The sequence below is a fragment of the Myotis myotis genome, unplaced genomic scaffold, assembly GCF_014108235.1.
Source record: "Myotis myotis isolate mMyoMyo1 unplaced genomic scaffold, mMyoMyo1.p scaffold_m19_p_14, whole genome shotgun sequence".
NCBI lineage: Eukaryota > Metazoa > Chordata > Mammalia > Chiroptera > Vespertilionidae > Myotis > Myotis myotis.
The window spans coordinates 47,816,388-47,829,676 of NW_023416318.1; the positions used below are offsets into that span (position 1 = coordinate 47,816,388).

The window sequence follows — 13,289 nt, forward strand, 5'->3', positions numbered from 1 at the left end:
CATGCCTGGCCTCTACCCAATAGACACCAGTAGTACCCCCTCCCCTAGTTATGACAATGAAAACTATTTCCAGATATTGCCATATGTCTTCTGGGGGCACAGTAGTCTCCAATTGGAAACCACTGCACTAGCGAGACTTCACAGCCTGAGAAGCAGAAGGGGAAAGAGGGAAGGAAGCACTCCATAAACCTGCCGGGAGATACATTGAAACCAGAAAAGCCCTTCCTCTGCCGTGTCTCTTCTGACGAAGCTTAACATGATGTCAGCTGGCAGAGGAGACATATCTAAAAGGCCCAGATCCATTTTTCCAGAGAAGGCAATGAAGAGTGAATTTGGAGCTGAGGCAATATATTCATAACTGCAAGCAGGGAAAGCATTCCAGAAGTAGCAGAGCAACAGAAGATTAGCAAAGTTACAGGAGCAGAAAAGCATGAGGACAAACTAGAGTGCAAGATCGGTGAAAAGGGGTCAGAGGAGAAAAAGCCCTAAGGGGCTGGGAATCTGGACTCTGGAGAACTTGGAATGAATGGAGGATAGCTGAGGAGGAGGATAGAAAGAACACTGAACGCCTGAGACGTGGTCCTGTTAATGGACACGGGGAAGGCAGAGCAGAGGTGGAGGAGTGTTGTAAATCACTGGGACTGCACTTTCCACATACCTGGAGGATTCAGGAAATCGTTCATGGTGTTGTCTCATCCTGTTGTTTTCCACCTACCCATTTTATAATTTAACTAGAGGCCCATTGCACGAAGAGATGGCTGCCGGCACCGGTTTTCCTCCGGCACTGGGACCCAGGCCTTCGCTCTGGCTGCAGCGGAAAAGCCAAGCCTGAAGGCTTCTCATCTTCGACCACAGCAGAGAAGCCAAGCCTCTTTAGTCTTCAGTCGTCTTCAGTCTTCAGTGTCTTCAGTCTTCAGTCTTTGCTCCGCTCCTGCATATGCAAATTAACTGTCATCTTTGTTGGGTTAATTTACATACTCATCCTGATTGGCTGGTAGGCGTAGCAGAGTGACATCAATTTGCATGTTTCTCTTTTATTAGTGTAGATAACATGGTGCTTGACAAATGCATACAAATATGCTTACACAGTTCAGGGTGAGAGGATTAATAGAGGAAAACAGGTCATCAAGGTCACTGACCCTCGTTACAATTCTCCCTGGGAGGGTAAAAGGGCAAGCCACAACTCCTGTGGTTTCTCACCAGGTGAAGGCAGGGTTGTCTTACTGGCAAAGCTCCGAGCTCTAAGAGAATGCCCTAACCGGTTTGGCTCAGTGGATAGAGCGTCGGCCTGCGGACTCAAGGGTCCCAGGTTCGATTCTGGTCAAGGGCATGTACCTTGGTTGCGGGCACATACCCAGTAGGGAGTGTGCAGGAGACAGCTGATCGATGTTTCTCTCTCATCGATGTTTCTAACTCTCTATCCCTCTCCCTTCTTCTCTGTAAAAAATCATTAAAATATATTTTAAAAAAAAAAGAAAAGAAAAAGAATGTCAGCAGAGGGAAAGTGGCAGCTGTCCACGGTTATTGTCAGTTTAGACCAGCAGTTGCCAACTGGTGGTCTCCGAGGACCACTGATGGTCCATGAGGTCTGAAAGGTTGGCAACCGCTGGTTAGACTGGAGAGGAGAATTGTACGAAAGTGTGGATTTTGATCCACACTCCTCAGTAGTCTTATTTCATCAAGGACTTGTCTCCCTGCTTCTTTTTGGAATTGTGGTGTTTACTTCATTCATATATTTATGCAATCCTATAATCCATAGTAGCTGAGTAGTCATCTATCTCCCATATCTCCTTGTGGCATTCCTTCTAGGTATGTTAAAATTTGCCATTTTTATTCTTGAATATTGTCTTTGGCATCAGGTTTTACATTTTAATGACACTTGCTATTGTTTTTCTTCCCTTATTTAGAAATGAACTCAGAAATCAAGGAAGAAATTCCTGTGCATGAGGAATTCACTTTATGTTGTGGAGTTGAAACCCAGGTTCTAAAATGTGGGCCCTGGACTAACCTCTTTAATGATCAAAGTGCCAACAGGCCTAAACTGCTCATTTTCATTATTCCTGGTAAGTTTAAAGATCTGGATGAGGAGACTGTATAGATACTTATAACTACTTCTGATCTCAAAGAGAATTTGGTACATATGAAAAGGCTTATGGAAGGAAATAAAATCACTCAAATCATTGATAACAACCACCCTTAGTAGTTGGGTGGCTGAGCTTTTTTTTCCTTGTACGCATTTTTTTATATAATTTATGTTGTTCATTATATAGATATCACAATTGTAAGTATACATACACCTAATTTTGGAATATTTTCACATTTTACAATTTTTAGAATAATTAGAACTTTGTCAAACATTTTTTCAAAGTTTTCTAACTAACTTTTTTGTCTTGTTTCAAGATGATTATGAGTTTAGTGTAGAATGTTTACTTATTCTGGGATTTGGCAACTGTGTCATTTGTGACTTTTACTGGATCACTGTCAATAGAATGTATGGGGTGGATACTTGATTGTAGGTATTCAAGGCACTTTTTGAATTGTAAGTGAATTGAAAAATAAATAAACAAACATATACATTATATATATATTAGAGGCCCGGTGCACGAATTCATGCACGTTGAAAGGAAATTAATTAGAATAAATATTTTACTATCACTATTCGCCCTTTCTTTATAATAGAAGCATCAACCAAATTCATGATCAACAATGACAGATGGAAACACATGTGTGCAATTGGCGCCAGCGAGAGCTTTATATATATAGATAAACTTGCTTAATTAGACCTGCTTTCTGATTTAGCTAAACTTTTTCCAGCCCAGTGAAGCACCCCAACTTCTCTTTCAGGTAATTGTCAGCAACACAGCAGTAAATATCAACACAAAACAGATTATTATTATAGATGACACAGGGAGAACAAAGGGTGAAATATTTAACTGTAGCAATGTTTGACTATATTCTGCACAGTGAGAAAACCTGAAGTCATTTTCAAGTTCCACCATTTCTTACCTCTTTTCAGTCGGGTCAAGTTTCTAAACTTTCTAAATCTCTGTTTTCCGGCTAATGAAAAGAAAATAGGATTCTACTGAGTCTCCTATCTACCTACTCCAGGACTTCTGTGAGGATCAAATGAGATGAGGCATGGGAAAACACTTCACAGACATTTGGTTAAAGTGTGAAATGTTTGCACCTGGCTATAAAGCAAGCCGTGTTCCTGGGTTGAAGAAATTCCAAGCAGGCTAGCTGCTAGGGAGAGGAAGCTGGGAGTTGCTATGTAACGTCATTACCCGGTGCTCGCAGCCACCATTTTCGGGCCCGGCTGGGCTATGGGCTGCATTTTGCACCATGGGGTCTTGGCAGCGTTGGGTGCGATTTGGTGGGGTGTTGCTCTGGGGTGGTGGTGGGGCCTCTGTCTCACTTGGAGGAAGCCAAGTATTGCTTTGTGGGTGCCAGTCTGCGGTGCTGTTTCTTTGTAAATGGCCAGTGCATGTCACAGCGGCTCCTGCATTGAGCTTTTGCCCCCTGGTAGTCAGTGTGCATCATAGTGACTGGTCAGACAGTCAGAGGGACACTTAGCATACTAGCCTTTTATATAGATAGATAGATAGATAGATAGATAGATAGATAGATAGATAGATAGATATAGATATATATCGCTATGTCTATCTCATCCTTAAAGATTAAAAATGAAACTGTAAATATGTTATAGCTTATTATATTGTATCAATCATATATATAGCTAAGTCTATAGGGTATTATGATTACATTCTTGTAAATTTTTGTTTTCTCTGAGTTAATGATTGTCTCTTTCATTTGCTTAGTTTTTTTATGTTTTAATCTCTTAATTTATCCTAAAATTATTCTCTACAAGTGAAAAAAATCTCCTCAGTGCATTTGAGGAATCAGTCAGTTTGGTTTTTTTCTGGGTGATCTCCCTCCTAGGACTTTGTTCTTTGGCCCCAATCTGGATTGATTGCTCCCCAGGCCACTGACTGCTGCACAAACCACTTGAGGATTCTGTCTTTCTCTCTGAGTTTAATTCCCTGTTTCCTGGATCCCATATTTTCTTCTGTCTTGCTTTATTCCTTATTTCTGGTGGGGCACATCTTCCAGTAGTTGTCTGAGAAGAGATGTGTGGGAAGTAGTCATCCTTTAAAAGATCTAGCATGTCAGAAAATAACTTAGACATCTAGGTTGGAGATAGTGTTTCCTTAAAATTCGGAGGGCATTTTTATTGTTTCCCAGAATTCAGAGCTGCCTTGATATCATTCTGATTTTTGATCTTTTGTATTTGAAGTCCCCACCAAAAATTTTTTTTAGATCTTTGTTCTCAGATTCTGAAACTTTTCAGTGCAAGACCTTGGTATGATTGTTTTTCCTTACATTACATTTGGGTTTTATTGGACTCCTTTAAACACGAAACTCATATACTTCAATCTTAAGAGTTCTGCTCTCTTCTTTTTTATAGTCTCCTGTGTTGTGAGTACATTCTCATTGTCTTTGGCTTCTTGCATTTGTTAGTTTTTTCTGTGTTGCTCAATCTGTTTATTTGCATTATTATTTGCTTTCCTTCAAATGTTTTGGTAATCCTTGACTGCCCTCTCATCTCTAAAAGGAAGACACAAAAATGATTAGAAGCTCTGTGTTTAGGGGTGGGACTTATCAGCAGGTGTGCCTAGGGTGATCTGCCATCCTGGTCTGAGGGGTTTTCCAGGACATGGGACTTTTGCTACTAAAACTGCAATAGTCCTGGGCAGAACAGGATGGTCGGTCACCCTAGGTCAGTGATGGTGAACCTTTTGAGCTCGGCGTGTCAGCATTTTGAAAAACCCTAACTTAACTCTGGTGCCGTGTCACCTATAGAAATTTTTTGATATTTGCAACCATAGTAAAACAAAGACTTATATTTTTGATATTTATTTTATATATTTAGATGTCACTTAACAAAGAAAAATCAACCAAAAAAATGAGTTCGCGTGTCACCTCTGACACACGTGTCATAGGTTCGCCGTCCCTGCCCTAGGTCATCCTCCGCTTGGGGTATTGAGTAGGGACCGAGTAGCATTTCATTGGAGAGTGTCCAACTTTCAGTATCTGCAGCCGTTTCTAGGATTGCTCCGTGCTCCCAGGAAGAAATCTCCCAGCATCCCGTGTGAGGAGCGGGCGAAGCCTGTCTGCTGACGTGCTGAGAGCAAAGGAGGTTGAAAGTCTGTGTTTAGTAGCATGTAATCTGACGTCTTCACAGTTCGGGCGCTTCTGTTCTCAGCTGGGCAAGGGTCCTGACCCCAACTCTCTCCTCAGGTTAACCTCTCCTGGAAACATGCATCCAGTCATCTGCCACAATGTAACAGCCCTTTTGGAGAGCAGTCTGCTGGTATCTACTGACATTAAAAATGCATATGCTCTGCCAGTGGTGAGGGAGAGCTTGAAATTAGAGGCTTGACAAGTGCTATTTGATGGAGCAGAGATTTGGAGGCCACGGCCCAATATAGGATTGAGAAAATAAGCAGGAACAATATCCTGGACTGGGGGAGGGCTCTCCTCCTGAGGCTAGAATAAAGGAGGTGAAGTTGGTTACTGCCATGGAGCAGGGGGAAGGAAGTCTTCGAAGTAGTTCCTGCTCCCTGACCTCTGTTTTTTCTGTTAATTAAGAGTTGAGACCCTGGCCCAGTAGCACAGTTGGTTAGAGCATTGTCCCAATATGCCAAGGCTGTGGGTTAGATCCCAGACAGAGCACATACAAGGATCAACCAATGAATGCCTAAATGTGTAGAACAATAAGTTGAGGTGCAGTGGGTGTTTCTCTGCATCTAGAAGGGTTCAGGAATCTAGAGAAGGTGCTGTAGTATAAAGTAATAAAGAGACTAGAAATATAATATAAATTTGTAATCCATGGTGGAGCCAGAGGAGCTTAGCTGTAGGAACCAAGTTCTCTGAATCTCTGGACCCCTTGCTCGTTATTAACACAAATTGCCCCAAGGCAAAGTATATATACACTAGAGGCCCGGTGCATGACATTCATGCACTGCGGGGTGTGGGGGTCCCTCAGCCCTGCCTGCACCCTCTCCAACCTGGGAGCTCTCAGGGGAGCCCTCTCTAATCCAGTAGTTTCTGTCTGTCTTTGCAATCATATGAGCGAATTGTCTAAGACCCCAACTCAGTTTGGTTTGTTGCTCACAGAATAATAGAGGTTTTTTTTTTCTTTGCTTCATTGGTGGAGATTTCCTGAAAGTTTTAGAATATCTTCCCTTTAATTTTTCCTAGACACTCTGATTTTACTTATGTTTCTCACCTTTGCTTTCCCTCTATCCCCCACCGCAACAGTAACTTGCTCCAGGCTCACTTTGCTAGTGTCTAGGACAGGGGTGGGCAAACTTTTTGACTCGAGGGCCACAATGGGTTCTTAAACTGGACTGGAGGGCAGGAACAAAAGCATGGATGGAGTGTTTGTGTGAACTAATATAAATTCAAAGTAAACATCATTACATAAAAGGGTACGGTCTTTTTTGTTTGTTTGTTTTATTCATTTCAAACAGGCCGGATCCGGCCCACAATGTGGGCCGTAGTTTGCCCACGGCTGGTCTAGGAGATCCATCTGCCACCAGAACTATGATTCCCAGCATTCCTGGTGCTCCCTGCTCTCTGGGCTTCCGCTTCCGGTCCTGGGGCTGCCACCAAAACTACTCTTCCCAGATTTCCTGGTGCTCCCCGCAATCTTGGTTTTCCCTTCCTGCTCTGTCTCCATACCATGGCCTCCCACTCTGCCAAGCCCTCCAAGCCGCCAGCTCTCCCTCTCTGCTCTCCATCTGGTGGCTTGGGGAGCCAATTTCCCCAAGCCGCTCCACTCTCTGCCGGCTCTCCTGCTCTGCTCTCCACCTGGCGCCTGTGCATGCAAATTAACCCGCCATCTTTGTCCGGTTATTTTGCATACTCACTCCTGATTAATTGGTGAGTGTTGTGGAGGGATGGTCAATTTACATGTTTCTCTTTTATTATATAGGATATCAAAGGTTAAGGTCTAGTATACAGTAGGGATTGTCTGTTTTGGGGGAACTGCCTTCGGCTGTTCAGATGTTTGGCCAGCAGAAGGCAATAACATGTAGATTAAAATGCCCTCAGCTGTTTGGTAACAGGCAATAATATATACAGATCTTTAGGTGTGGGGAAATGCCCTTATTCCAGAAGCAGGTAATATGTATTCAGCTCTGCTGAATCCCCAAGTTCCATCAACCTTTTGATGAAACTTCCTGCATTTATGATATGCTGGAATTAGCTTCCGGCATTGAGGCTTCTCTCTCTCCCTCTCTCTCTAAAATAAATAAGAGTTGAGGTGATCTGTTGATAATAAGGTTGGCATAGGGTGGGTTTGGGCTTTGAGGAAAGTGGTCAGCGTTGAAAATAGCAGATATGCAAGATGAAAGGAATTATTGACGAAAAAAACAAGTAGAAAAAATTTGAGCAGCGTTGTGACCAAATAGCATGTGTGTTAGGAGTGAGGTCTAAAAAGGGAGAAGATGAAGCTGAACAGCTGGTAAGGTGCCGGGAGCCGGTCCATGCTTGCTGTTTCAAGGGACCTGGCATATATGGCATACTGTTCTTAATATGTTTGCTCACCTTCTTGGCACTATGTGTTTTAACCAAGGTCTCTGAGAAAGGTTGTTTCCCCAGGTAGGGATTTTCCCCTGAAGTTAGGGAGGGAATAAAACCTCTTAACTAAGTGCCAGGCGGGTAATTAATCACTTTAACTATGAACAATCATACTTAAGCTACATAATCTTTACTCCCTGGAATGGAGATAAGAAACGCCCTAACCTTTGTAATAGAGATTGATAGGATTGAATCAACTGGTATAAATACAGATGTAACAAGACAGCAAGACACAGAACTTAGAATACAGAGCTTAGAACACAGAACTAAGAAGACAGAACCTACACAGAACCTACAGACAGAAGAACTTCACTGGAGAGAACATGGCAAAAGATCCTGGACTGAACCTGACTACAGAAATTGGCAAGAGAACCTGACTAGAACCTGGTGACTGAACCTGGCTGGAGAACCTGGACAGAACCTGGCTGGAGAACCTAGCGAGGGAACATGGCTACAGAACCTGGCTGGGGAACCTAGCAAGAGAACATGGACACAGAACCTTGCTGGAGATCCTAACCAGAACCTCACTGGAGATCCTGACCAGAACGTGGCTAGAGAACCTTGCTATGATGATCATCTGAACGCCCTCTTCGTGTCATTCCTTCTTCACTAACTCCGTCCACACCTTTGGGGACCCCTGGACCTGCTGGGGTTGGACCCCGGCAGTAAGGTAGCATGCTTTGGTTGCTAACCACTTCTGGGTAATGAAAAGTTCTAGGCCTGTGCTTCTTAAACTTGGTGTCAAGACCAGCGGTATCATCTGTAAACCTGTTAGAAATGCAAGCTCTTGCTCCCATCCCAGACCTTCTGAACCAGAAACGCGGGACGGGGCAAGCTGTGTTTAACCAGCCCAGCAGGGGACTGATGTGACTTTCGGAATTATTTCAATTATGGAACACAGGTGTTGGCTCAGCCAGTCCACCCAGATTGTGAAATCATCTTGGTCATGGACTGGCAAGTGAAACTGTCAGTGAAGGGTCAAGTCTTTCAGGGAATGTGTGGGAATGACTAAAGAGTTGATAGATGACTCCCGTCTTAGAGGAGGCGAGGCTGTTATAAGGTGAACTGGTAAGTGGAGCAGACGGCTCACTCTCCTTCCCACTCAGAGGTATTCATCACTCACTCAGTTGTTCGAGGTGCTAGGAATACTGTGTTGCAAAAGTCTTTGCTCTCTCAGTGAGGTTTAGGAGGTGTTAGAGAGTAGTGAAGGAAGAGAGTCCCGCATAGAGAAGAGCCAGGGTGAGGATCTGGAGAAAGGGAAGCTGAAAACGTTTGTTGTTTTGTAGTCTCGTTATTCTATAGTGCTTTGGCATTTTCAGGTCACAGTTAGTGTCCTAGTGTTCTTTTATGTCTGCCCTTCTATTCTCATTGCTGCCCCTGGCCCTTTTCCTTGGTGTTCGTGGGAGCTATAGGCTGGTACTGCTCAATAGTTGGTGGGATTCAGAATTGTTTGGGGGGGGGGGGAGCGGTTTGGGAGGCTAGTCTCTTTATACTTTGGGGAAATTTCGGATGACAGTATTTCAAGGTTTGTTAAACCACTACAGACATCATGTTTAATCCATCTCTGAATAGACTGACATAACGTTTCATTTTAAATTACTTGGCTTTTGCAGCTAGCAAAATTAATTCATCACTTTTAAATTAGCAACGTTAATGAGGAGTGAATCCACATATTGAAGAACTTTTCATTTAGTTTCATCTTTTCCAGTGAACCCTTGTTGCAGAATTTCTGTTAAGTGGTACTGTCCTTGGACTTTCTTTAAGAAGTAAAATGAGCAAAGGAAGGCAATTTGAGAACCCACTGTAGAATATATTGGATCATTGTAAATCTCAGATGGGGATAGTGGAACCATGGGACATGTCTTGTGTTGTGAGTACACTGATTAGAGATGGAGCAGAAGGCTCTGTCCATGTGACAACCTTCCATAGAGGTGCTATGCCACATTGCTTTGATATATGGAAGCTAGTCCCCTGCAGGAGTAACTGGAAGGCATTAAGTGTACTAGTATATGCCATGCTGAGTACTTAGGAGTTTACTACGATGGTCACCACAGCTCTGCTAGACATTGCTCAAAGCAGGCTAGCATTTGACTGTGTGTGTGTTCACACATGTGTTTATAACACATTTTGATATCCTTTGATAAAATGTTTTACTTGTATTACTGTATTGGAATGTTTTCAAACATCTCTACACCTGGAGTTTTTTATATATACAGACATATATCTGATGATTTTGGTTGTATAAACAAGACCCTTTTAATTTGCTTTGTGGTTTCCTACCCAGGAAGTTTAGTTCATGGTTCATAAAGTGTAACATAAGCCATAATGTTTAAGTGATGAAGTATGCAATGGCATTTAAACAGTTTGCCTTACATTGTCCACCTCTGTTACAAGTTGGATCGTCATGTTACTGGCATTGTGGACTCTCTGTTTCTTTAAGAGCCAAGTTCTTTATTTGTTCAGGGCCTTTGCACCTGTTCTTCTCCCGTCCTAGTATGCTTTTCTCTCAAATCCTTACAGGATCGATTTTCTCTCATCTTTTGGGTCTTAGCTAAATGCCACTTTCTCAGACATTTTTCTCAGGCCACCCTAATCTCTTTCCTTCTCTATCACATGATCCTATTTCCTTTCCTTAAATACATTTTTTTTATTGATTTCAAAGAGGAACGGAGAGAAAAAGAGAGATATAAACATAAATGATGAGAGAGAATCATTGATCAGCTACCCACTGAGGATGGAGCCTGCAACTGGACATGTGCCCTGACTGGGAATGTATCATGACCTCCTGGTTCATAAGTCGATGCCCAACCACTGAGCCACACCAGCAGGACAATCCTATTTCTTTCATAGAGTTATCACACTCTTGAATTATCTTATTTACTTATTTAGTTATGTGTATATATTCTCCTATGAAAATGTGAATTACAAAGAGGCCCTTCTCTATCTTGTGCCTAACACAGTGACTTCCAGAGAGTAAGTGGTCAATAAATCATTGGTAACTAAAAGAATATTGTTTTATAGCAGCTCCATTATTTGGTACTTATGGTTTTATATGTCCTGTCATGGTAACTATTGCATCTAAATTATGTAGTTGTTATCTTTGGATTCTCCTTAATGTTAAACCAGTTTTAACATGCTAACAGCTTAAACTTACAGAATGTTACATGTCTAATTTATTCAATAAAAAGTTTTTTTAAGTATAATAATTACAGTAATAGTAGCTACCATTTATTTAGCAACTGCTATGTGCCTGGTATTGTTCAAGTGGCTGTCCATTTATTATTCCTAATGATAATGCCAACTACTTTATAGAGCTACTGTAAGATTAACTAAAACAGGGTATGTAAAAGATCCTAGAGCAGGTAATTTATATTCTTTTTTAAATTCAGTATTAATATTTTGTTTTGCATGTTCTTTCAGTCATCAAATATTTATTGACCACATATCATCTGTGTGACCTTAGGCAAGTTACTTAACCTCTCTGGACTTCAGTTTCTTTATCCGTAAAATGGAAATAATAGTAGTACCTCATGTGAGAACAATGAGTTAATAATATATGTAAAGCACTTAAGTACTGCCTGTTGTGTAATAAGTTATAGCATTTAAAAATGTTAAATATTTTATGGCTGTATGAAGAAAACTAAGAGACTTTGCTGAGAAACATAAGATGTTTGAATATGAAACATAACACATTCTGAAGTTATAATCAGTAATGTAAAAAAAAATATCACATCTTTCTAAATTCATGTATAAATGAGATGAAATTTCAATCTGAATTCCAAAGGGCTATTTTAAAATTGAAACTCATGAAAATAATTTCCAAGGTTAGGAGACCAGCCGAGAAAATTTAGGAAAAAAAATAAAGAGAAGGGATTTGCTGTACCTTCAAAACACAATGCAGTAATTGAGACAGTCTGGTGCTGGCAGAGGAGAAAAGGAAAAAAATAAGTGGAATTTATTTGGAATCAGAATTAGCAAGCTAGTGTAAGAATTCAGAATTGGATCAGAAGACACTTCAAATCAATGCAGAAAGAATGGATTATATAATAAATGGACTTGGGACACTTGGCTAATCACTTGGAAAGAAGTTGGATTGCTACTTTGTACTTTACACTAAAAAAAATATCCCACACTCACTGAAGATTTAAATATAAAACATGGCCCTAGCTGATTTGGCTCAGGGAATAAAAAGCATCAGCCAATGGACTGGAGGGTCCTGGTTTGATTCCTGTCGAGGGCACATGCCTGGGCTGTGGGCTCGGTCCCCAGTAGGGGGCATGCAGGAGGCAGCCGATCAATGATTCACTCTCATCATTGATGTTTCTGTCTCTCACTCTCCTTCTCCCTCTCTCTCTGAAATAAATAAAAATATATTTAAAAATAATAATAAAACATGAAACAGAGTCATCCACATCCACCATACTGGAAGAGCCCCCATCCTGATACACCCCTCCTCCCTTCTTTCTCTCTAGCTGCACGGTGGCCAGTCAGCTGAGCAAAGAGCATATTATTGCACCTGAGGAGATCTTCACCTATTTAGCAAAGATGGTACCAACACCATCACAAAAAGGAATTTGGAACTAGAATGTGACAGAAACAAAAGAGCAGTATGGATGATAAGGCCATCATACATTATCATCATGAGTAGACTGTGATGAAAAGTATGAATAGCTAACATTTGTCCAGCACTTATGCATTGAGCAGTGTATAAGTGCTTTACCTACATTAATTCACTTAGTTCTCACATGAGCTAGTATGATTATTATCCTCATTTTATGGACAAGGAAACCAAGGCCCATGGAGGTTTAATAACTTGCCAAAGGTCAAATAGTCAGTGACAAAGCCAGGATTCCAGCCCAGGAGTCTGTGCCCTAATCCACTTGGCTACATTACCTATCTAGGAAACTAAGAGATACAGACAATAAAGAAGAAATCAGTGCAGCAAAACCATGTCATGTGAGTGCAAAGAGGAGAAAACCTAATAGGAGAAAGAACAGATAAATTGATTGGAGAAATAGATATTGAAGGAAATCGACTAGTATCTATCAAGACATAAGGATGATGATCCCAAGATGAAAACCCCATTTTAACTGTCTTTTCTCCCTAAAGATGTATCAGATTGACTCTTTTTAACTGACCATTAATTTGTTCTTTCTCTGTAGCATACCCACGTCCAAAATACCTCTGAACATACACAAGAAAAACCCACTTGTATTACTTGATGGTCTTTTCCCCAAAAGATCAAACTATACATCTGTTTACAATGTAAATACTTGTGATAAATGACAAGGAAACATTTAGTAGCCTCCTTAAAGTTCTCTTTGTGAAAGATTCTTAACACTAACTTGTTTTCATGCAGCTTGGCAACTGTGCAAAGTCAAATCTTGAAGGGGCTCACAGGCAGCGTTAATGATTTAGACCATGCAGATGGCAATGGGAAGCCACAGAAAGGTGGTTAAGTAGAGAACTGCTATGGTTTGACGATATCTCTGTGGGTGCTCTGAAGAGTGGACTTCAAGGGGACAAGATAGAAGACCCATTTAGAAGGCTGTTCAGAAAACCCAACTGAAAGTGATAATAAGAAGGGAGAGAAGTGGACAAGGTTGAAATGTACTTTGGAAGCCACGTTGACAGTACTTACTGGT

General features: G+C 41.3%; 1 protein-coding gene across 5 annotated transcripts in view; it reads left to right on the top strand.

Moving 5' to 3' along the window:
* Positions 1–13,289, top strand: part of LDAH (lipid droplet associated hydrolase) — a 90,286-nt gene that overhangs the window by 6,832 nt on the left and 70,165 nt on the right. For all 5 annotated transcript variants that reach the window (XR_004971924.1, XR_004971923.1, XM_036335241.1 and 2 more), the window contains exon 2: positions 1,908–2,063. Coding sequence is in view for 3 of the 5 variants with exons in the window: in XM_036335240.1 (XP_036191133.1) it covers positions 1,908–2,063 (156 nt within the window). In the remaining 2 variants the exon portion in view is untranslated. The remainder of the gene's footprint in view (positions 1–1,907; positions 2,064–13,289) is intronic.